Source organism: Lepidochelys kempii, chromosome 5 (genome assembly GCF_965140265.1).
Source record: "Lepidochelys kempii isolate rLepKem1 chromosome 5, rLepKem1.hap2, whole genome shotgun sequence".
NCBI classification, from domain to species: Eukaryota; Metazoa; Chordata; order Testudines; family Cheloniidae; genus Lepidochelys; species Lepidochelys kempii.
This window is the reverse complement of record NC_133260.1, coordinates 90,270,031-90,294,772: the sequence shown is the minus strand read 5'-3', so window position 1 is coordinate 90,294,772 and position 24,742 is coordinate 90,270,031. Positions and strand designations below refer to the sequence as shown.

General features: G+C 44.7%; 2 protein-coding genes and 1 long non-coding RNA gene across 12 annotated transcripts in view; 1 reads left to right on the top strand and 2 right to left on the bottom strand.

Moving 5' to 3' along the window:
- Nucleotides 1-226: 226 nt before the first annotated feature.
- Nucleotides 227-24,667, bottom strand: LOC140911608 (fructose-1,6-bisphosphatase 1). The gene is made up of 7 exons (XM_073344983.1): nucleotides 24,383-24,667; nucleotides 13,736-13,898; nucleotides 11,422-11,514; nucleotides 9,343-9,483; nucleotides 7,864-8,001; nucleotides 4,167-4,286; nucleotides 227-606 (listed from the first exon to the last, which is right to left on the bottom strand). Exons 1-7 carry the CDS (start codon nucleotides 24,550-24,552, stop codon nucleotides 415-417), a joined length of 1,017 nt encoding a protein of 338 aa, XP_073201084.1. The 5' UTR covers nucleotides 24,553-24,667; the 3' UTR covers nucleotides 227-414.
- Nucleotides 19,598-24,205, bottom strand: LOC140911610 (uncharacterized). The gene is made up of 2 exons (XR_012159053.1): nucleotides 20,691-24,205; nucleotides 19,598-20,117 (listed from the first exon to the last, which is right to left on the bottom strand). It is a non-coding gene; the product is annotated as an uncharacterized lncRNA (long non-coding RNA).
- The window catches only part of AOPEP (aminopeptidase O (putative)), a 387,253-nt gene continuing 386,577 nt past the window's right edge, over nucleotides 24,067-24,742 (top strand). For 3 of the 10 annotated variants that reach the window (XM_073344962.1, XM_073344969.1, XM_073344970.1), the window contains exon 1: nucleotides 24,068-24,345. The gene's annotated coding sequence lies outside the window, so the exon portion shown is untranslated. Of the gene's footprint in view, nucleotides 24,346-24,742 lie in introns of all 10 variants that reach the window. The other 7 variants (XM_073344968.1, XM_073344966.1, XM_073344967.1 and 4 more) reach the window with 4 other exon arrangements.

The window sequence follows — 24,742 nt, the reverse complement described above, 5'->3', positions numbered from 1 at the left end:
AAGATTCTAGTATTGACAAGACCCAATAAGTCAATCTACAAGGAAACTGCAGCCAGCTACCTGCAGGGAGAAATCTTTCAGAAAAGCTGTGGCATTCTTTAGCCCTGGAGGGAAATGGGATTGGGGGCAGGGGGTGTCTGTAGATGGCCACTTTACCTACAACACAAAACTTCTTTTGTGGATGGTGGATTTTGTGTAGTTATGAGGTGAGAGAGGAAGCACACTGTTCCCTTAAAGTTTTGCTTTTAATGCCACAGTGGAAAAAATGCATTTTTGTTGCACATATTAACAGTTTACTTTTGGATAAACACAATGAAAATATGGTTCTCTTGCTTTCCTACAATAGCTTAAGTCAGTAGTACTTCACAGTATGTTTGGTCCAATTGTAAGGCACTTCTTTGTACTGCAGCTATTTCACTTGGCTGCATGCTTCTTGACCATGTCAATGTATTCCTGCACATCATCAGGAGATCCCAGGGCAATAGGTGCTCTCTGGTGGATATCCTCAGGCACTATATCCAGCACTGCCTGGTTTCCTGTAGTAGCAATTCCCCCAGCCTTCTCAATTACAAAGGCCATGGGATTACATTCATAGAGAAGCCTCAGCTGGAAGACAGAAGCCAAAAATTATAGTGATCAGTAGAGTACATTACTTCAGGATATTTTGTATAAAATGTATATCAAAGTTTTCTAGTATTAATCATACTAAGTAGAAAAATCAGCAGTAAATATTTCATATTTAAATTACCTCTTGAAGCAAAGATCAAGCTTATATATGGTATCCTTTTTTCCTAGTATAGACCGTGATGTTTTGGCCATATTTGTCCCCATTTCCCACATGGTGAATATTGTGTTGCCCCGTGCTCTCTTTATGGAGATTGTTCACCTTCCTCTTAAGTGCAGGCATGGTGCAGCACTTGAGTGAATAAGGAGTACTGTAGAGAAGTGGTTCTCAACCAGGGGAGCATAAGTACCCTTCAGGGTATGTAGAGATCTTTCAGGGGGTACAACTCATCTAAATATTTGCATTTGCAAGAACCCAATGCACAGCTACAGACTAGGGACCGAATGGCTAGGCAGCAGTTCTGCGGAAAAGGACCTAGGGGTGACAGTGGACGAGAAGCTGGATATGAGTCAGCAGTGTGCCCTTGTTGCCAAGAAGGCCAATGGCATTTTGGGATGTATAAGTAGGGGCATAGCGAGCAGATCGAGGGACGTGATCGTTCCCCTCTATTTGACATTGGTGAGGCCTCATCTGGAGTACTGTGTCCAGTTTTGGGCCCCACACTTCAAGAAGGATGTGGATAAATTGGAGAGAGTCCAGCGAAGGGCAACAAAAATGATTAGGGGACTGGAACACATGAGTTATGAGGAGAGGCTGAGGGAGCTGGGATTGTTTAGCCTGCAGAAGAGAAGAATGAGGGGGGATTTGATAGCTGCTTTCAACTACCTGAAAGGGGGTTCCAAAGAGGATGGCTCTAGACTGTTCTCAATGGTAGCAGATGACAGAACGAGGAGTAATGGTCTCAAGTTGCAGTGGGGGAGGTTTAGATTGGATATTAGGAAAAACTTTTTCACTAAGAGGGTAGTGAAACACTGGAATGCGTTACCTAGGGAGGTGGTAGAATCTCCTTCCTTAGAGGTTTTTAAGGTCAGGCTTGACAAAGCCCTGGCTGGGATTATTTAACTGGGAATTGGTCCTGCTTTGAGCAGGGGGTTGGACTAGATGACCTTCTGGGGTCCCTTCCAACCCTGATATTCTATGATTCTATGATTCTATGATTCATAGTTTAACGGGCTACATAAAAAGCACTAGCAAAGTCAGTACAAACTAAACTTTCATATAGACAAAATAAGTAAGCAATTTTTCAGTAATAGTGTGCCGTGACACTTGTATTTTGTAAGCAATAGTTTGTGAGGTGAAACTTAGGGGTACACAAGACACAGCCTTCTGAAAGGAGTACAGTAGTCTGGAAAGGTTGAAAACCACTGCTGTAGAGTGAGAGACTGTGTGCACAACACTTAACTATTCATTAATAAGTTTAAAAACAACTACAGGTCACTGAAGTTTGCATTGAGAAAAACCTCTGGTTGTGTCAGTTTGTGTAATGAGTAACTGCGTTTTATCTACAAGCTGAAGCAATAATTTCACCCAGAAGTTTTCAAAACAGATTAAAGTTTTGCTGAATAAACAGTTGTCCTCCCCTATTCTTGGGAGGAGAAAGGGGAAAGCAGAGAACAGAGCAGTCTGAGCACTACCAGTTCTGTAAGGATGGGAGGGTGGAGAACAAATGCAAGTGCCTATAATCACTACACTTTCCCACAAGACCACCAGAGAGTGGTGGTAGAGAGTAGAGGAACAAGAAGTAGAATGGTTCTGCAAGCAATAGCTCCTTTAAGGCAGTGGCTCTCAACATTTCCAGACTATTGTACGCTTTTCAGGGGTCTGATTTGTTTTGTGTACCCCCAAGTTCCACCTCACTTAAAAAGTGCTTGCTTTCAAAATCAGACATAAAAATACAAAAGTGTCACAGCACACTATTACTGAAAAATTGCTTACTTATTTTGACTATTTAATTATAAAATCAATTAGAATATTGTACTTACATTTCAGTGTATAGTATATAGAGCAGTATAAAGAAGTCATTGTCTTATGAAATTTGTTTGTAGTGACTTCGCTAGTGGTTTTTATGTAGCTCATTGTAAAACTAGGCAAATATCTAGATACGTTGATGTACCCACTGGAAGGTCTGTGTATCTCCAGAGGTATGTATACCCCTGGTTGAGAACCACTGCTTTAAAGCAGCTCCAGGAGATTTTTATTTTAACAGCTGGAAGTTGAAGCTAGCCAATTTCAAACTGGAAATAGTGTACATTTTTACCAGTGAGTAATTAACTAGTTGAACAAATTACCAATTGCTGGCAATCTTTAAATCAAGATTGGATGTTTTTCTAAAAGATATGCATTAGGAATTAGTTTGGGAAAGTTCTGTGGCCTGTGTTATACAGGAAGTGAGATGAGATGTCACAATAGTCCAGGGGCGGGCAAACTTTTTGGCCTCAGGGCTGCATTGCGTTTCTGAAATTGTATGGAGGGCCAGTTAGGGGAGGCTGTTCCTGTACATGGCCTGGCCCCCACGCCCTATCCGACCCCCCCACTTTACCCCCTGACAACCCCTGGGGACCCCTATCCCATCCCCTCCCCGCCTGCTCTCAGTCCCCTGACCAACCTCAGACCCCCTGCCCCTAACTGCCCCCCGCTGCCCCATCCAACCCCCCCACTCCTTCCTGACTGCCCCCCCCTGGGACCCCTGCCCCATCCAACCACCTCCGGACCCTTTCCCCTAACTGCTCCCCCACCCAATTCAACCCCCCTCTCCTTCCTGACTGCTCCCCCCAGGACCCCTGCCCCATCCACCCACCCACTCCCTGACTGCCCCCCGCCACCCTGCCCCCATTCAACTCCCATTCCCCACCCTCTGACCACCCCAACCCCTATCCACACTCCTGACCACCCCACGAACTCCCCTGCCCTCTATCTAACCCCCCCCCCCGCCCCCTTACTGTGCTGCCTGGAACACCAGTGGCTGGCAGCATAGTTGCACCAGGCCAGGCAGCCACGCTGCACAGAGCACCGGGTCAGGCAGGGCTCTGCAGCCCTGCCGCCCACAGCATTGTGCTGCCGCGTGGCTGCAGGGGAGGGGGGACAGCCTCCTGGGCCAGGAGCTCAGGGGCCGTGCAGGACGGTCTCGTGGGCTGGATGTGGTGTGTGGGCTGTAGTTTGCCTACCTCTGCAATAGTCCCTTCTGACCTTGGAAGGTATGAATCTATGAAAGAGGCCAGGGGATTGGGAGAGACTAGGGGGGTGGGAACCCATGGGCCTCTGGCACAACCAGGAGAGCAGCAGAGGAATCCCACAATGATATGGTGAGAGAGGGCAGAACTGAATGGTTTATTGGGGGAGCACCCAGTTCTTAATGTGTTTTAATGCTACTTAAAAAAAAATCCTACAGTGTCAAACCATGGCAGTAGATATATTCTTGCAACTTGTGCACCATAAAACATTTAAAAACTGGCTGTTACATTGTAAAAATCTTACAATCAGTGTTGTCTAAACTATTCTATCAGACTACATGCTTTCTAAAATTAGGTTAATTCATTTTTACCTTTCCTTTGGGGCTTTTGGAGTTGGCTGGATATAAAAAGATTCCTCCATACACCAGAGTACGATGTACATCAGCTACCATAGAACCTATATACCTCGCACCATACGGAGAGCTGCCATCCTGTATAAAGACATTTGATAAACAACCTTTGATTAAATCTTGTTAGCTTTTTTAGTGGTAATAACTTGGCTCTTGCATAGTGTTTTTCATCCATAGAACTCAAAGTAATTTACAAAGAAAGCTTAATTATAGTCATCCTCATTTTACAGATGGGGAAAAACAGAGGTACTGGGCAAGTCATTTTGCATCAAAGTCATACAAAAGGTCAGTGGCAGAGATAAATATGACACAGGACTTCAGATTCCTAGTTCAGAGCCTTAAGCATGCTACCTTCACAGTACTGACAAGACAACGTTAGAAGCTAGAGTTGCTGTGTTCCATTGGGCAAAAACAAAACAAAACAGTGCTATCCCTAGCCCCTCTCCATCAAGTTGTGCCCACCAGATCACACCACTTCAGAGCTATAAGTTAAATCAGATCTATAGCAGAACCCATATTTTATGAACTAGCAGGGGGGATCAAATTCATAACTTGCAACATCTCAAAATTGCAGTAGGTACCAGTGCACTGCACTTTCTTCTTGTCCTTTAAACCACTGCAAAGCAATTTCCAATGCACTGGAATCTGAAGGGCTCTTGACATTTGAGGTCACTATTAATTATTATTAGCATTACTATTAGTACTTCCACTTCCCTCCCCCCAACTCCCTCCTGTCAGGAAAAATGGCTCAGAACTGATGGATTATTCATAAGGCTAGCATTTGTCAATAGAGGTTTTATTATATTTTGCTCTATGGCAATGATCTCCAACCTGTACACCCAAGATCACTTTCTGAATTTAAGGGTAACCCAGGATCTACCCCACCCCCTCTACCCAGTCACTCGCTCTCCCCTACCCTCACTCACTTTCACCAGGCTGGGGCAGGAGGTTGGGAGGGGGTGTGGGCTCTGGGCTAGGGCTGAGGGGTTTTCAGTGTGGGAGGGGGCTCCGGGCTGAGCCTGGGGCAGGGGAGTACAAGCTCTGGGAGGGAGTTTGGGTGCAGGAGGGGTCTGAGGGTTGGAGTGCCGGAGGGAGTATGGGGCGCTAGCTCTGGGAGGGGGGCACTTACCTTGGGTGGTTCCCAATCGGTGGTGCAGTGGGGCTTGGCTCCACTCAGGCACATCAGCACCTCCTCCCTATCATGAGCCAGGCCACCCCTGCCAGTCAGTAGTGCACCATGTGGCCATGCTGCTCACAGAAGGGGCCAATGTGCCTCTGCAGCCCCTGGGGGAGGCACATGGCTCTGCAGCCTGCCTGGCTCTGCAGGCACTGCCCCACAGATCCCATTGGCCACAGCTCCCTGTTCCTGACCAATGGGAGCTGCAGGGGCTGTGTTTGCAGACAGGAGCAGTGTGTGGAGACCCCATCTCTCCCCCCACCCATCCTCAGGGGTTGCAGGGGCATCCTGGCCACTTCAGAGAATGGTGTGGGGCGGTGGCCGGCAGGCAGACCTACTGTGCTGCCACGGCCAGAGATAGCGATTGACTGGGAGAGTCTCCAGGATCGATCCTTTCCCTCTGACATGATTGGGGCAAGGAATTCCATATTCCCATCCTCCTGCCTCTTCATCATGATATCTGAATGGTGTCTAACTAGTCCCTTGTATCAAGAACCACCAGTGTGGCACTGGGCCCCACAGGTTGCTGTGGAGAGAGAAGTGTTGGTTTGGCTCAGGTTAGTTTTCAGCTTTGCAGCAGGCACAGTGTGAAGTTGTACCTTCTAACCTGCGGTTGGACTAGGCTTCCACTCTCAGAAACCAGAGGATTGAGTCAGAAGGCTGAAAGCTAGGTCGTTTAGTTTAAAGCTAGGCAGAGAGAAACTATAAAAGTTAGACAGATTTTCTTTAGGCTTTTTGTTCTCCTCTGGAAAATCTTCACAAACTAACAGTGAATGGTGAGGAGAAAATCTTCACAAACTAACAGTGAATGGCTTAGCAAGGAGATGTGGCACTTCCCCTCAGGGACACCAATTCAAAGAGGATTTGGGACAAAGAAAAAGGTTATCTAATTATCTGCTTGGAATGATTTGTTAGTAGCCTCTTTAGTTTTGTGAAATCTTCTGTTACTCCTCTCTGCTGAGAGGGCTCAAAGACTGAATGAGAATGGACACTTTCTTCCCACTCTTAGGGTGACTCTACACTGCATCTGAGAACATGCTGCCCAGCTGGGGTAGACAGATGCTAGCTCTGCTTGATCAAACATGCTAAAAATAGTGATGTGGCCAGGGGTGGCACACAGGTGGCAGCTTGGGCTAATCACCCAGCTACATACCCTGGCGTCCAGCTAGGTTTGTAATTGGGTGTCTATCCCCAGCCACATTGCTATTTTTAACATGCTAGCTCAAGCAGAGCTAGTGTGTATCTGTCTACCCTCGCTGGGAAGCACAGTCCCAGCTGCAGTGTAGATGTACTTTCAGAGATGGCTTTCTAGCTCAGAGACAGTGGGCAGTAAGGGGAAGCTTCAATTTCAGATATCACACTCTAACGTGCATGTCTCCAAAGCGGTCAAGTGAGAACTAAATTTATTTTAAAACCCTATAAAAATCTACACAAAAAATATGTCTGTCTTTGAGATGGCATGTTGTATTGTAAAAAGAATTATGCCCTATTATAGTTGTGCTGATAGCAAAGGAAGATCAATCATTGTATAGAACACTGCTACTGATAAAGCAGCATCTTTCACATCTGCAACAGCTTACTTTACTTCAGTCTGATTTTGAAGTTACTCCAGATCTAACTCCAAAGAGCTCCTTAATTTTATCAAGATTCTCAGTAGGTGAGTTTATCAAATCAAGGTCCTGCTAGCTCTGACACAAGTTAAATAAAATCTTACTTTTTTTGTTAACTTAAGGTATTCATCAGGTAGTACTCAGCCAATGCAATTAGCCAATCTTACATAGATAAGATGTAAAGCCATCTGTTGTCAATAGGATTCCCATGTGGGTTTTCTAACAGTGGATGGTAGCTCTGGGGACCTGGCCAGACTCCATTCTGGGTAATTGGAGGAAGTTAACATCCAGTTGGGTACGACAGAGGGAATTTATCTTTGTTCTTATTGGCACCTATCAATTTCTGGCTTCATGGCAGGTATTCACAAAGCTTTAAAACAGACCCTGACATTTGAGTATCATAGAATATCAGAGTTGGAAGGGACCTCAGGAGGTCATCTAGTCCAACCCTCTGCTCAAAGCAGGACCGATCCCCAATTAAATCATCCCAGCCAGGGCTTTGTCAAGCCTGAGTAGTCCTTTAAGCGAGAGGATCTCATAGTCAGCTTCAAGCAGCGCTAAGCACAAGTCTTGTTTCCACACCCATTCAGAAGTCCACTATATGAGAGAGGAAAAACAAGCTCTGTAACTTTGTATAAAAACAAACAGTCAGCTATGGTGGCTTACTGATCCACAAAAGGACTTCAGAGATCATGAAGTTAAACAAAGCCCAAGGAATAGTTGGTACACTTTGACTTCTACACTATTAGGGTTCAGTCTCGCCTAACTTTGGCGTTTGACACCCTGCACGTATGCATGATAAGAGTGTAAAGTTTGAGGCACTGAACATTTGCTTATCTTAGAAAAATTTCTCTAGAAAGTGAACATTTACCTGAGGGAATTTCTTCTTTTTAAGATACTCTGTGACTGCAGGATCAAAATATGCAGCATAGCCCTCATTGAGACTGTAGATATTTCCTCTCTTTTTGATTTTCACATTCTTATCAACCAAAATGAATTCCCCAATTGCCTGACAATAATGAGAAAGCAAGTCAATAACTGTGTGTGCGTGTTCTTCACGAGACTAAAGGCAAGTGAATGCTACATACAATTTAGTGAAAACCTACTGCAGTTTCCATTTTCTTTTTACAATTCAGTACTTGGGGGGAAAAAAAAGTACAGCTCTGTAGTCTTGGACCAAAAGTCTTGCTTACCCATAAGATACCCCATAAGCCCTGACTCATACAAGTTTCCTTCACTTGATCACTCCCCATCTCCAAAATTATTATCCTGTGCCAAGAGAATAGTTTGATGCATGTCCACTCAGTTCTTTGTTTTCTTTTTACAACTGATAGCCAAGGTGCAATTGTGGGCAGTTTTAGGGATTGTGAACACCTATTCATTAGGAGCTGGACTGAGATTTCTAACTCCATTTGACTAGCCATGAGATGGTAACAAGTTTGACACTATTAGTCTGACCAGAATGAAAACAGTAACAAAGTGATGAAAGGATCTGTACATAGTTACCAAATGTTTAAGGTCTCTAGTCTCCACTGCAGTAAGTTTTCACATGTGTAAGGGAGGAAAAAAAAAATTGTAAAGGGTCTCTGTTTCTAAACAAACAAAAAAGGTGGTAATACATGCAGACATTTAAACCATTACTATATAGAAAACATCAAATTCTATTTCCTTGAAGCTACTGCCATGGCACGTTCCAAACATGACTTACTATTAGTAAAAGTAAGTGGCAAAACCTGATTTACAATAGAATGGCTTTAAATTAAACTGAATCACTGCAGACAACTGCACTGTGTGATGTTAAATTGACTTTTGAATTCAAAAGTCAGATGACCAATAGCTTCTAGGATGTCAAGCACATGTATACACACTCCATACTTACTCTTTTAAACAATCAGGATGTGATCTGTAAGCGCAAGAGAATATTAAATGTATTTCTGCATCTCTAGTCCACTAAAAGATTAAAGGTACTAGAGTTAAGGAATGTACTAAATTACAAGAGACAGTCTTCAGGGAAATTCTGCAAATGCAAAAGATGCTTAAGTATTCATCACATCAGGTGGCACATGATGTTTACTTGATTCTCTGACTAAACTATCAATTTTGAGTGGTCTTATTAATGACCACTATCTCCAGCAGAAGGGAAGAATGCCAGAAGCCTTTGGGGGTTTATCTATTCTATTTTTATAGGCATATCAACTCCCATTGGCTCTCTTAAGAGTACTGCATCTTCAGATGTTAAGATTTAGTTTGGAAGCAGTTCTATATATTGATTCACTTAGGAAAAATTTGTTCTGGAATTTTGTTATCTCTACAAGAGCAAGCTATTCATACCAGATGTAGGCTTTCTTACCGGGTCAAGCATAAAACAGTTGACACCAGATTCAATGGCTAGCACCAGCATTGTAGCACTCCCATATAGGGCATAACCAGCTGCCACAAGATTACGTCCTGGCTGTAAAGCATCTTTCTCAGAAGGTTCCTCAGCGGAAGCCTGGAATAGGAAGGAAGAGTGTCAAGAATCTTTTTAAACTAAAAATTCCCAGGATTCATCTATTTTATAAGCTTCATTTATTTACAGTAATAGAACCACAGCAGCATGTGCTGCTCTAACAGGCTACTAGTGCACGCCTTTGGAACACCAGGCCTAAGACAGCATGCCTTCAATTGCTGAAGAGCAGCAATAACGTAATAGATATTTGTTTAAGCTTATTGCTAGAGTATGGTCACCAATTAAAGGGAAAAAAAAATCAGTAGAGAAGTCTCTCCTTAAAACTCTGCTGTTCTGCAATGACGACAAAAACTTCACAACTGTTAGACTGCTAGTGTGTAGACACAATACTCGTCAGCATGATAGGCATTGATCTCATTGTTTCCTTGTTAATCCCCACTCCCCCCCCCCCAATTATCTGTTCTCTGGTCATATACTATACTAAGCTCTTTAAGGTAGGGACCACTTTTGTTCTGTGTTTGCACAGTGCCTACTATATTGGGGTCCTGGTCCATGACTAGGGCTCCTAGCAATATGGTTATACAAATAATTCATGATGAAAGCAAAGGAGACAAAGGCCCTGATCTGACAAAGCTCTTCTATACATGATTTAACTTTAAAGTATATTCATAAGAGCTTTCCTAGATCAGGGCCAAAGAGAGAAGTCAAGCGCTAGGGTGGAATGCAGGAAGTAGAAGAGATGGGGTAGAGATATGTACTATCTTGAAAGTGATAATGAGTAAGGCTGACTTTCTGTGACCTTCGTGACTTCTGCAGTGTACAGTGTGCCTGGGGCAGTCTCAGACCCCAGCAGTGTTTGGGTGTGGAAGGGGGCAGGGGCATAGGAGAGGGTGAGGCGGGCTCTCAGTGGTGCTTACTCCGGGGGCTCCCCAGAAGCAGCGACATCCCCTTCGCTCAGCTGTTGGTGGAGGTGTGACCAGGCAGTTCTGTGCGCTGCCTCTGCCCAGAGCGCTGGCTTCGCAGCTCCCATTGGCTGGGAACTGTGGTGTCTGCTGCTGAGGGGGGTGAGGTGCGGAGCCAGGTAGGTAGCCTGCCAGCCCTGCCACCCGCCTTGCCCTCACATCAGCAGAGGTCCCAGGCCTTGTGCCACCACCTGCACACCCTTTCCCCCGCCACCCCCAACAGTTTTATTCACTGGTATTTTTAATAAAATGTCTGACTTTTACTAAAAATAACCATGACTAAAACGTAGCCTTAATAATGAGTGCCTTCAATTTGATGCAGAAATCGGAGGCAGAATTTAAAAAACAAAGTGGAACTTTAGTCATAATGTTTACAATTGACTAGTACCAAGAACTTGTTTTTTTTTGCTCCTGGGTGAAGTGAGCCCAAAAAAGTTACTGGTGCATCGAAACCTGGGTCAGGGCGGTTAAAGATGGACAGTGTGTCTTGTCTGAATTCACACAGTTGTTTCCATGGTTGAGACATGTTAATCCTGTATTTCATATGCCTGCAAATGAGACTTCTATCTTTCAGAATGAATTAGGCATGTTACATTTATAAGCAATGTTTCAAACTGAATCTCATCTGGGAAGCCTGTCCTCAGGCTGACAGGACTACTTGTACAAGATGGGAGAACTAGTTTCATTGAAGAATGCACATAACTCAGGTAGATGAGATTAGTGTTCTGTTTGGTCTCAAGTGGTATGAGTAATTATGAAGCACTTAACTCCTGTTATCCTTGTCATTGTTAGAGGAATCTAACTGGCTAATTGAATATCAGTCAGGATTGCATGTATGTAGGTCTATTAACCAAGTGCTGTGTATCACTCAAAGGTATTGTGTAACCGAGCATTTGTAGATTTAATTGGATTTCATTAAATCTTTGGATCCAACCTTATTCCATCATGAGCTGGTTAAGTGTGAAGAACTACTACCCTCCCCCCCCGACTGTTTTAGCATGACAACATCCCACTTTACCTTTCTGTAGATGGCAAAGATAGTTCCAATGGAAACAAGGCAGTCAATGTTAGAAGAGCCATCAAGAGGATCCATGCAGACTATATATTTACCCTGGAAAATAAAGACCGAAGAACTGGATTTAGTTATTTGCCCATCTACCCCAAATAAAAATGTTTTGCCACCTAATCTACTCAAGTCAATTTCTAGCCAAGAACAGTTTAAAGCTACGTCTACACTAGAAACTTCAAAGTGCTGCAGAGGAAGCGTTCCCATGGCCGTGCTTTGCAGTGTGTGTGGTGTCATGCGCGAGCCCTGGGAGAGAGCTCTCCCAGCACTCCTGGTAATCCACCTCCACCGGGAGAATAGCTCCAAGCACTCTGAGCCTGTCCACACTAGCGCTTTAAAGCACTCAAACTCGCTGCGCTCAGGGGGGTGAGCGCCCTATAAAAATATAAGTGTAGACAAGGTCTAAGGTAATGTTATGTAGCTATAGTCTCAAGAAGTGGAATACTATTTTGATGATTTATTTGTGGCTGAGTTTTTAGCACTGTTTAATTGCTTGCGCATCTGTATGGACAGAATTTGGGAAATGTTTAATTGAAAGAACAGATGATGCCACCGTTCTCGTAGTGGCACATGCAGAGCGGTAGAGTCTTGCTACAGTCACAGAGAAAAATACTGAGGCTAAAAGCTCACCCTGCCGGCATACATTGATGAGCTGTTATTACAACACTTTCAGCAAGCAGCAACTGTTAGGGAGGCCCTGCAAAACCTAGCACCCTAGCTTTTTTTTTACCCTTTCATCTTTTATAAAAAAAATTGTCTTAATTTACACAGTAGCATGAGAAACTGAGATCAGTTTTTGTTTCGGCTCCATTTGAGCCATTTAAAAACAAAAAACAACAACACCAACCACCTACCTGATCAAGAATAACACAACGCCTGAATAACGCACCGTGTGCTTCAAAGAAACACCAAGCTGAGCTTTGTTACACCTGCTCACACATCACACTGCCAATTTGTGGCTTTACCATACTGTTTTCCTAATTTAATAAAAAAATTCCTCCTGCTGCTGCTGCTGCTGCACGAAAGACTCAGACAAGGGATACCGACAAAGGGAAATTTCTCTAATTCTTTACTTATAGTAATAAGTTACTTGTAGTTTGTAAGAGTAAAAAGAAATTGAGGTGTTTAAGTGGATTGTATCCCTTTCTTTAATCATCATGATCCCAGTAGTGGATTTAAGTTCAGCAATACTTAACAGCAGTGCTGGCTCTTTAACAGGGGCAGTAATTCTGCTTTAGCTAGAGCACAGTAGCTTAGATTCAGCAGCAAAACGCTTTAACATGGAGTCTCAGCTAAAGGGTTGTTTGTTTTTTTTGTTTTTTTTTAAATTAAGGTGCTCCAGCATTGAGTCGTCTTAGCCTTTTCAACTGGAGGTTCTGTTTAACTGGGACAAAAGGCACCAAAGTGTCCCAACAAAGCAAATTCTATTGTACTTTGCTAAATTTCTTTAGGAAAAAAATCAGAAAACCACCACCACAATTGGTGGTCACATTAAAAGGAGTCTGGAGCAATTCACTAATACTGCTCTAACAAGTGTATACATTCCTGCAAATGCATATAAATAATGCAACTGCATAGGCCACATAGTAAATTCAAAAACTTGTTTTTATTGATTATTTTATTTTTGAAGAGGGAGGAGAACACTAGTGGAAATTTAATATTTCTAGGAAAGACTACAAATCAGTAAAAAAAAAAACCAAAAAAAAAACCCCCACACTTGTCCTACAATTAAATGACACTATCAATTCTTTAAGTCAGTCCTGAAGTCCTCACTCAGACTTTGCTGAGTCATACTCCTATTGCCTTCAGTGAGAAATTTGCCTGAGGAGGGACCTTTATGGATTGATCCATAAAAATAGTAATTCGGTGATTTACTAAAAATGCTGTAGGAAGAGCCTGCTTGAGAACCATCTAGGGGAAAAAAAGAAAGAAAAAAAAAAAGCACACATGCAAATTGCTCCAGAGGTAAGGAAGTACAAACAATACAGAATTTAGGACCAAAGGGGGAAGAAAGGCTCAAAAAATGTGGGAGCAGAACTGGAGGAAAGAAACCAGGTAGGAGTGAATGGAAAATGTAACTCAAATAGAGAGGGTTGAATATTCATTGAACAGATACAGGAAAATATTGGTAGTATCCAGAAAAACACGTATTTGGCTAACTGCCTTTGAAATCTTTAACTCCAGTTCAATTTTTACATATTTGAAGAAAAGTATTTGTAAAAGTTAACTTGAATCCAAATATTGACAAGTTTTGTAAGTTACTAACCCTTTTTTCAGCATCTACTATTATAGCATTTTTGTTTTCTTCTGACACAATAACACATGTAGTGAACGATGACTTGAGCATGTTAATCACCAGGTCATTGGAAAGGACATCCAGCTTCTTTACTTGGTCTCCTGTCACATTGGTGGAACCAGCTATTCCATAGCTAAAGCAATGGAAAGAGATTCTCATGAGGAACAAAAATACAGTAGAACCTCAGTTACGAACACCCTGGGAATGGAGGTTGTTCGTAATTCTGAACATTGACTTAATACAGCTTTGCAACTTTACTATGCAGAAGAAAAATGCTGCTTTCCCTGTATTTTTTAGTAGTTTACGTTTAACACTGTACTATATTTGCTTTTTTTGGTCTGATTGTGTACTTCCAATCCAATGAGGTGTTTGGTTGACTGGTCAGTTCGTAACTCTGAGGTTCTATTGTATGGCATTTTGTAATATTAGGAGCACTCCATCTGGCCCCTCCAACACTGGAGAGTTTACTTTATGCCATCATTGACCTCCATCTTCTATAACTTTTGGATGAGACTACAATTCCATTCAATTGTTTTGATCTAGTGGCCAGTGAACTGCCCGATTCCTCTTCCTCCCTCTATCCTGAAGATTGGAAATCTCAGAATGAAGGATCCTTTAACAGCCACTATTGTCTCAAGTCTACACGACACTCACAATTTAATACCAAAAAATAGCATTTAAACGTTATCTATAATTAGCAAGCTCTGCTGGAGTAGGTTAAGACTTACTTAAAAGGACTAAAAATTGGTAGCCATGAATCCAGGTTCTTCAAGGTAATAGTTATGACTTGGGATTATCTGGGACTGCTTGTTCTTTCCTCCTGTAACATCTCTAAGTAAATCCTTGCTCTTAGCTTCAGCCAGCCTCATTCATGAGGCTTGTCTCTTGTGACCTCATTAGAAAGCCTAAGCATTAGAGGTTAGTCAACCCTTATGGGTGTTCAGGGCTTTTGAATTACACCCACATCACCACGGCATCCTGGGGAATTTCCACAGCTGCCTCCCAGCAGCTCCATCACAGGAGGGCAGCTTTATTTTACCTTAGGATGCATCAATTCTGCTAGTGGAAGCTTGCAGGAAACTTCCACTGAAGGTGCCTATCTCCCCCCCCGCCCCCCAGCTGTCTCCACCCATCTTCTGGCCTGCACAGACCCCAATGACACAGATATGGTAGGCACCATGCACCACTGAAACAAGCACTCATGCTCCTCCATGCCAAACTTTCTACAATGGGATGACAGGTGTTTTGTTCCTATCAGCAGGAGCTGGGAATTAACACTCTCGTACTGGCTATTTCTTAAATCTTGAAGGCAAATTACCATTGTTTTGTCCAGTCTGCACATTATTTGAAGTCAGTATGGCTTGATATTCAATTCTGCAATTTCCTTCTAACAAGCATGGTTAACAGAGCATTTCACAATAATTTCCTTCCATCCCCCACTGCTTCAAAAGATAAAGGCATGTGATAGTATTTCTCACCCATCTATTCATGACTTGAACAAAACACCTCAGTGGAAGATAATTTCCTGCCCAGACCAAGGCCAAGGGGAAAAGGAAAGTGCTTCCACCTCAGTCTCTAAACAAATTACACAGATACTGTATTAAGTGAAACTTCTGTAGCAGTTTTAAATTATAATGGTCAGACAAAGCTATCGGTGTCAGACAAGAAATATCCATAATTCAAATGGGTACAGTTCTCACATCTGTACATAAAGGGTTTTTTTTTTTTTGAAAACACAAGAACATGGAAAAGTTCAATACACAGAAATTCTCCATGCTGGCTCACACACCGTTTTCAGCTGGCGTGAAAGTGCTGCAGTTGATCCCTGAGAGGCAGTAAGTAGGTTGAGGGAAGAATTCTTCTGTCAATCCAGCACTTTCTACACAGGTGTTACACTGGCAGAGCTACATCTCTCAGGATGTGGATATTTATCCGAGAGACATAGCTGTGCGAGCGTAAGGGTCCAGTGTTGATCAGCCCTATATTTGAAGTCACGATAGCTAGTCAAGTCATTTGTAAAATCCACTGAGAGGTTTTACTTCCATTTTACAGCAACTTTTTCACAACACAAGAAGTTTTGTCAATTTTCCTTTAGTGCTAACAAATTCATTTCCTAATTATAAAAAGGCTACCCTGTGTTGCTGGAGGCCTTTTGGTTAACATGTTTTCTATCATTTGCTGTAAGTTGTCAAATTAGTAAAGTTTCCATAAAATTGCTCACTAATGAAACAGGTCATTATTGTAGGCATTTCTAGAGAGCTGCTAAGTACAGTATCCGGCGAGTCATCAATATGCAAAATAATTAGAAGTAGGTTACAGTACGGTAACTTCAGTTTCTATTCGTCATTACAAGAAAATAAGCACTAGCTTATTTCTGGTGCTACCATGAAGCAGTTCACTGTAGTACTAGCTCTGATTGCTTAGATACTGACAAATCGCAGCTCCTCACAAGGACTGACTCAGTCTTATTCTTTCACAACTTCCCGTAAAACTCACCTTTTATTCCTGACAGCATTATAAAAAAGAAGGTTTTAATCAAACTGATTAAAGTGGTTCTAAGATATTAAATCAGACGGCAGTTGATAATTCAGCCATAAATCAAGCTGTGTCTTCACATTCAAAAATTTGAAGCTGAAAAAAGTTTAATTGCACAAAGATTTTATCATCAACTGAAGGCTCATTTGAAGGCCACTTCATATCTTAGCTTCTGCCATATCAGTTATAGCAGAACACTAGCTGTGCTGTAGTTAAGGTAGCCCAACTCTGAGGGCTCTAAAATCTAGTTACTCTCCCTGCATTGAAATTGTCTTGTTCTCTTCTTTGAGACTCAGCACTATTGCATCTACCTTCAGTAAATACTCACTAGAGAGAGGAGGAACAATAGAGAGTTTTACAAAATTAGATAAATGCTGAGAGCTTGTCTACATGGTGTGTTAGTTCGCCCCAGCTGGAGTGTAAATTCTAGTGCACACCAGCATGCAGATACTTGCTGTATCTGTGGACCCTGCTGGCGTGCACTAAAAGTTCCTAAGGGTATGTCTACATGACGGAATTAGGTTGAATTTATAGAAGTCGGTTTTTTAGAAATCGGTTTTATATATTCGAGTGTGTGTGTCCCCACAGAAAATGCTCTAAGTGCATTAAGTGCATTAACTCGGCGGAGCGCTTCCACAGTACCGAGGCAAGCGTCGACTTCCGGACCGTTGCACTGTGGGTAGCTATCCCACAGTTCCCGCAGTCTCCGCTGCCCATTGGAATTCTGGGTTGAGATCCCAATGCCTGATGGGGCTAAAACATTGTCGCGGGTGGTTCTGGGTACATATCGTCAGGCCCCCATTCCCTCCCTCCCTCCGTGAAAGCAAGGGCAGACAATCCTTTCGCGCCTTTTTTCCTGAGTTACCTCTGCAGACGCCATATCACGGCAAGCATGGAGCCCGCTCAGGTAACCGTCACTGTATGTCTCCTGGGTGCTGACAGATGCGGTATTGCATTGCTACACAGTAGCAGCAACCCATTGCCTTCTGGCAGCAGATGGTGCAACATGACTGGTAGCTGTCATCGTCATGTCCGAGGTGCTCCTGGCCACATCGGCCAGGAGCGCCTGGGCAGACATGGGCACAGGGACTAAATTTGGAGTGACTTGACCAGGTCATTCTCTTTAGTCCTGCAGTCAGTCCTATTGAACCGTCTTATGGTGAGCAGGCAGAAGATACAGATTGCTAGCAGTCGTACTGTACCATCTTCTGCCGGACAGGCAAGAGATGAGGATGGATAGCAGTCATATTGCATCATCTTCTGCCGGGCAGGCAAGAGATGAGGATGGCTAGCAGTCGTATTGCACCATCTTCTGCCGAGCTGCCATGAGATGTGGATGGCATGCAGTCCTTCTGCACCGTCTGCTGCCAGCCAGAGATGTAAAAGATAGATGGAGTGGATCAAAATAAGCAATAGACCAGATTTGTTTTGTACTCATTTGCTTCCCTCCCTCCCCCGTCTAGGCGACTCATTCCTCTAGGTCACATTGCAGTCACTCACAGAGAAGGTGCAGCGAAGTAAATCTAGCCATGTATCAATCAGACTAACTTCCTTGTTCCAATAAGAACAATAACTTAGGTGCACCATTTCTTATTGGAACCCTCTGTGAAGTCCTGCCTGAAATACTCCTTGATGTAAAGCCACCCCCTTTGTTGATTTTAGCTCCCTGAAGCCAACCCTGTAAGCCATGTCGTCAGTCACTCCTCCCTCCGTCAGAGCAACGGCAGACAATCGTTCCGCGCCTTATTTCTGTGCGGATGCCATACCAAGGCAAGCATGGAGGCCGCTCAGCTCACTTTGGCAATTAGGAGCACATTAAACACCGCACGCATTATCCAGCAGTATATGCAGCACCAGAACCTGGCAGAGCGATACCGGGCGAGGAGGCGACGTCAGTGCGGTCACGTGAGTGATCAGGACATGGACAAAGATTTCTCTGAAAGCATGGGCCCTGCCAATGCATGCATCATGGTGCTAATGGGGTAGGTTCATGCTATGGAATGCTGATTCTGGGCTCAGGAAACAAGCACAGACTGGTGGGACTGCATAGTGTTGCAGGTCTGGGACGATTCCCAGTGGCTGCGAAACTTTCGCATGCGGAAGGGCACTTTCATGGAACTTTGTGACTTGCTTTCCCCTGCCCTGAAGCGCATGAATACCAAGATGAGAGCAGCCCTCACAGTTGAGAAGCGAGTGGCGATAGCCCTGTGGAAGCTTGCAACGCCAGACAGCTACCGGTCAATTGAGAATCAATTTGGAGTGGGCAAATGTACTGTTGGGGCTGCTGTGATGCAAGTAGCCCACGCAATCAAAGATCTGCTGATATCAAGGGTAGTGACCCTTGGAAATGTGCAGGTCATAGTGGATGGCTTTGCTGCAATAGGATTCCCTAACTGTGGTGGGGCCATAGACGGAACCCATATCCCTATCTTGGCACCGGAGCACCAAGCTGCCGAGTACATAAACCGCAAGGGGTACTTTTCGATAGTGCTGCAAGCTCTGGTGGATCACAAGGGACGTTTCACCAACATCAACGTGGGATGGCCGGGAAAGGTACATGACGCTCGCATCTTCAGGAACTCTGGTCTGTTTCAAAAGCTGCAGGAAGGGACTTTATTCCCAGACCAGAAAATAACTGTTGGGGATGTTGAAATGCCTATATGTATCCTTGGGGACCCAGCCTACCCCTTAATGCCATGGCTCATGGAGCCGTACACAGGCAGCCTGGACAGTAGTCAGGAGCTGTTCAACTACAGGCTGAGCAAGTGCAGAATGGTGGTAGAATGTGCATTTGGATGTTTAAAGGCGCGCTGGCGCAGTTTAGTGACTCGCTTAGACCTCAGCGAAACCAATATTCCCACTGTTATTACTGCTTGCTGTGTGCTCCACAATATCTGTGAGAGTAAGGGGGAGACGTTTATGGCGGGGTGGGAGGTTGAGGCAAATCGCCTGGCTGCTGGTTACGTGCAGCCAGACACCAGGACGGTTAGAAGAGCACAGGAGGGCACGGTACGCATCAGAGAAGCTTTGAAAACCAGTTTCATGACTGGCCAGGCTACGGTGTGAAAGTTCTCTTTGTTTCTCCTTGACGAAACCCCCAGCCCCTTGGTTCACTCTACTTCCCTGCAAGCTAACCACCCGCCCCTCCTCCCTTTAATCATTGCTTGCAGAGGCAATAAAGTCATTGTTGCTTCACATTCATGCATTCTTTATTCATTCATCACACAAATAGGGGGATGACTACCAAGGTAGCCCAGGAGGGGTGGTGGAGGAGGGAAGGAAAATGCCGCACAGCACTTTAAAAGTTTACAACTTTAAAATTTATTGAATGCCAGCCTTCTTTTTTTTGGGCAATCCTCTGTGGCGGAGTGGCTGGTTGGCCGGTGGCCCCCCCACCATGTTCTTGGGCGTCTGGGTGTGGAGGCGGGCGGTTGGTTACACAGGGGCTGTAGTGGCAGTCTGTGCTCCAGCTGCCTTCGCTGCAGCTCAACCATACACTGGAGCATACTGGTTTGGTCCTCCAGCAGCCTCAGCATTGAATCCTGCCTCCTCTCATCACGCTGCCGCCAGATTTGAGCTTCAGCCCTGTCTTCAGCCTGCCACTTACTCTCTTCAGCGTGCCACCTCTCCTCCTGCTCATTTTGTGCTTTCCTGCACTCGGATATTATTTGCCTCCACGCATTCGTCTGTGCTCTGTCAGTGTGGGAGGACAGCATGAGCTCAGAGAACATTTCATCTCGAGTGTGTTTTTTTTTCTTTCTAATCTTCACTAGCCTCTGGGAAGGAGAAGATCCTGTGATCATTGAAACACATGCAGCTGGTGGAGAAAAAAAAAAGGGACAGCGGTATTTAAAAAGACATTTTATAAAACAGTGGTTACACTCTTTCAGGGTAATTCTTGCTGTTAACATTACATACATAGCACATGTGCTTTCGTTACAAGGTCGCATTTTCCCTCCCCCCACCGCGTGGCTACCCCCTCAACCCTCCCCGTGGCTAACAGCGGGGAACATTTCTGTTCAGCCGCAGGCAAACAGCTCAGCAGGAACAGTTCTTTTTCTCTGAAGAAAAGCACCCTATTTCAACCAGGAGACCATGAATGATATCTCACTCTCCTGAGGATAACAGAGAGAGATGAAGAACGGATGTTGTTTGAACGCCAGCAACCATACACTGCAATGCTTTGTTGTACAATGATTCCCGAGTATGTGTTACTGGCCTGGAGTGGTGAAGTGTCCTACCATGAAGGACGCAATAAGGCTGCCCTCCCCAGAAACCTCTTGCAAAGGCTTTGGGAGTACATCCAGGAGAGCCATGAATGCCAGGGCAAAGTAATCCTTTCACATGCTTGCTTTTAAACCATGTATAGTATTTTAAAAGGTACACTCACCGGAGGTCCCTTCTCCGCCTGCCGGGTCCAGGAGGCAGCCTTGGGTGGGTTTGGGGGGTACTGGCTCCAGGTCCAGGGTGAGAAACAGTTCCTGGCTGTCGGAAAACCGGTTTCTCCGCTTGCTTGCTGTGAGCTATCATCTTCTTTGTCCCCAAAACCTGCTTCCGTGTTGCCTCCATCTCCATTGAAGGAGTCAAACAACATGGCTGGGGTAGTGGTGGCTGAACCCCCTAAAATGGCATGCAGCTCATCATAGAAGCGGCATGTTTGGGGCTCTGACCCGGAGCGGTCATTCGCCCCTCTGGTTTTCTGGTAGACTTGCCTCAGCTCTTAAGTTTCACGCGGCACTGCTTCGGATCCCTGTTATGGCCTCTGTCCTTCATGCCCTGGGAGATTTTGACAAAGGTTTTGGCATTTCGAAAACTGGAACGGAGTTCTGATAGCACAGATTCCTCTCCCCATACAGCGATGAGATCCCATACCTCCCGTTCAGTCCATGCTGGAGCTCTTTTGCGATGCTGGGACTCCATCATGGTCACCTCTGCTAATGAGCTCTGCATGGTCACCTGCAGCTTGCCACGCTGGCCAAACAGGAAAGGAGATTCAAAAGTTCGCAGTTCTTTTCCTGTCTACCTGGCCAGTGCATCTGAGTTGAGAGTGCTGTCCAGAGCGGTCACAATGGAGCACTCTGGGATAGCTCCCGGAGGCCAATACCGTTGAATTGTGTCCACAGTACCCCAAATTCGACCCGGCAAGGCCGATTTAATCCACTTGTCAGGGGTGGAGTAAGGAAATCGATTTTAAGAGTCCTTTAAGTCGAAATAAAGGGCTTCATTGTGTGGACGGGTGCAGGTTTACATTGATTTAACGCTGCTAAATTCGACCTAAAGTCCTAGTGTAGACCAGGGCTTAGTGCGTATTGACTTAAACATTAAGAAACTTAAGTGCATGCCAGCAGGGTCCACGCAGACAGCAAGTGTGAGACATGCTAGTGTGTATTAGAATTTACTCCCTACCTGGGATACACTAATACCCCCATGTACACATGTCTTTAGATGGAGTTTTGGAACTTCCAATCATTTGGTTTACCTGCCAAGCTCATATAAAATTTGAAAGGTCATTTTACTTATTTTTACCATTATATTCTGGAGTCTAAATCTGAGGTTTTTTTAAAGTAAGATAACAGGCGATACTGACAGACCATTGAGTACAAATTTTTTTCCCTACTCCTTTAAGGTAGCTTTTTAGTGCTACATGACAAAATGCACTCAATATTATTTCCACACAAGCATGAGCTGAACTGAGAGCCCAAGACTGAGAAATTAACATCCCTTTAGCATGTGAAAGAATGCACTACAATCCAAACAAAATTTGCATTTATAAAACTTCTGATTGGCTGTTAGTCACAACCCATAAAGATAGTAGTAACAAGAACAGTCACTACAACTGCAGACCATCTCTTGTCCTTGAGCTGTGTGCAGCTCTGCAAATGACAAGAGTTGCTTACTGTTTAACAGATAACTCCTACATGCTCCAATATCCACAGCCAATGGGAGTTTCACCTTAAGAAAGAAGGGCAGGATATCTATAGTTATGAACAGGCATGGGAGAATTTGATTTTAATATAATTTGCCTAGGATCAAATTAAAAATGATTGTTATCTATTTAGATTTTCACAGTTGTGCTAAGCTTTTATGTTTATAGATTTAAATTTTCACAACTGTAGAAAATTAGGGGGAGGACAGACAGTTATTTGATAGTCAATGTGGAGATTCAATAAGTTACAGCTTTATAACCATTGACAAGTTGTCAACATCATATGTCAAAATATATAAAGTAAATATCCTTAAATCAAACTCTAGTAAATTCTTAGGCAAAGTAAAAAATGCTGTTTATCTGTAAATTTTGATCATCAGTGGAAGTTTTGTTGGTTTGTGTATACAATGAAATCAAAAAGTTTACCAATACTTGAATCTTTCCAAGCCTGGCTAATTATTAACTTGTTAAGTATCTCTTGTATTAGCCTGCTTTCCCCAATATGCACATGATTGTCTCTTGCATCAGGAATTCTGAGATCACATCCCTTTTTTTTAGCTGACGTATTTAAAAACCAGTGGTGAAGATGTTTGACAGATTAAAAAATAAAAAAGTAGAACCTGCTTGGACACAAATGAAAGGCTACTGAAAGTGAGCAATTGATAAAATGGCTTAAAGTTCAGAATTGCAATATTAGTAGTTGGCTAGTATTTCAGCCATTTTAAATAACTTTAAAGGGCAATAGGACTATTTTTCATTCACTGTACAATCCCTCTGGAAGCTACAAGTTGAAACATGCCCCATCTTCTTTCTTCTGAGTGCACTAGTTTGGATTACATTGCTTAAATCCATTTAAAAACCAGAATTGAAGCTTCTGTTCATTAAGCTACAAAGGTTACATGGGTTTTGCAGACAAGGAAAGCAGGCAAACAGACTCTTTACGTTTCCCTATCTTTCAAAGTTATGGTACAAACTGAAATGAGCAAGAAAACTCATAGGTGAGATTGAGCCAAGCACTTTTGTGCAAGATTACCCTGAATTGTAAATACCACCAACCCTTTGAAGCAACTGCCACCCCCTGCCAAAACAGTAGGCTAGGAGGACAAAGGTTCAAACTTAATTCTGAATTTGAACATCTCAAAATTCTCTTTTGAACAGGATACTAGTACTAATGCAGTGCAGTTGTTTTGTCTGAAAATATATCAATACTGAGCCATATAGCGTCAGGTAATAAGCTTAAGTGTATATTATTCAGAAAGAGGTGGCAAGAATACTTAGCTAGGCAAAGTGTTGCCTAATTAACAGATTAACTAAGATTAAGCATTATATGTAATAGTGTCACAATGTATCCATGATAATGCAGCCTGTCAACACTGGGTTTGCCATACCTGGATGGCTATTTAAGTAGTAAACACCTTCCTTACTATGCTGTTTACACAGAGTCAATCCTAACTGTCAACATAAGGTTCCTCCACGTTGCCAATCCTTAAAGGCAAGTTTAGTTTCATAAACAGAAAATGAGATTGGTCCTCCCAGGGCACCTTTGAGCTAGACTTCAGAGGACGGCAGTCTTGGTTTTTAGCTGGGTAGAAATCTTATTCCCAATAACCTCGCTTAGCCTAGGATTGCGATGAATCTTTGCAGGCCACCATGACGCCGCATGGTGCTTTACAATTCCCTAAACTGCCATCCCTGCGCTGAGGGCCCTACAGGGCGAGGCCCCAGTTCTGCAAAGCCCCACCGAACGCTGCTCTGCAGCAACGGCGCCGGAACCGGGGGGCCCAGGGCCCCTTCAGTTCACGCGCCGTAAGAGGGGGGGAGTACCGCGCGGGGGGGGCGGGGTTCTTTGGGGGGGGGAGGAGAGAAGAGGCGGCGCCAGGGCGGGGTCTCGGTTGCGGCGCCGGTAGCCGCCCCCACACTTTTAGGGAGTTTCCGCCGCTCCTGCTTGGGCGGGGCCTACCCCGGCGAAAGCAAGTTACGCTCACAGAGGCCCAGGAAGCCCTTCCCGCGCCGAGGTGGCAGACTCCCGCCCCTGGAGGTGCAATCCCGGCTGGGCGGTGGCGAGTGGCCGATCCCGTTCCTCCGGCAGAGGGGCCGGGCAGGGCGGCTCTGCCCCACGGTGAGCCCCGGCCTGGGCGCGGGGGCGGGCGACTCACAGGTGGGCGATGCCCGCCTTGCGCACGGCGGTGGAGATGGCCTTGATGGCGGTGCAGAGCGCGTTGAGCAGCTGGGTGAGCTCCCCGGTGCCCTGGGCCCGCCTCCCCTCCTCCATCACGAAGCGGGTCAGGGTGACGACGTTGGTGTCGAACGGGGACTGGTCCGTCATGGTGGCGGCAGCTGCGGGGCCGGGCGGGGAGACCGACTGCCACGGAGCTGCAGCGAGACCCACACGCCACCCCCTCCGCTGCCGCCCGGGAACTTCACCAGCCGCGGAGCGAGGGAGTGTCCCGGCCCGGGCCTATCGGCAGACGGGACTGGGAGCAGCCGGCCCCCGGGATCCGCCCCCAAACCGGGGC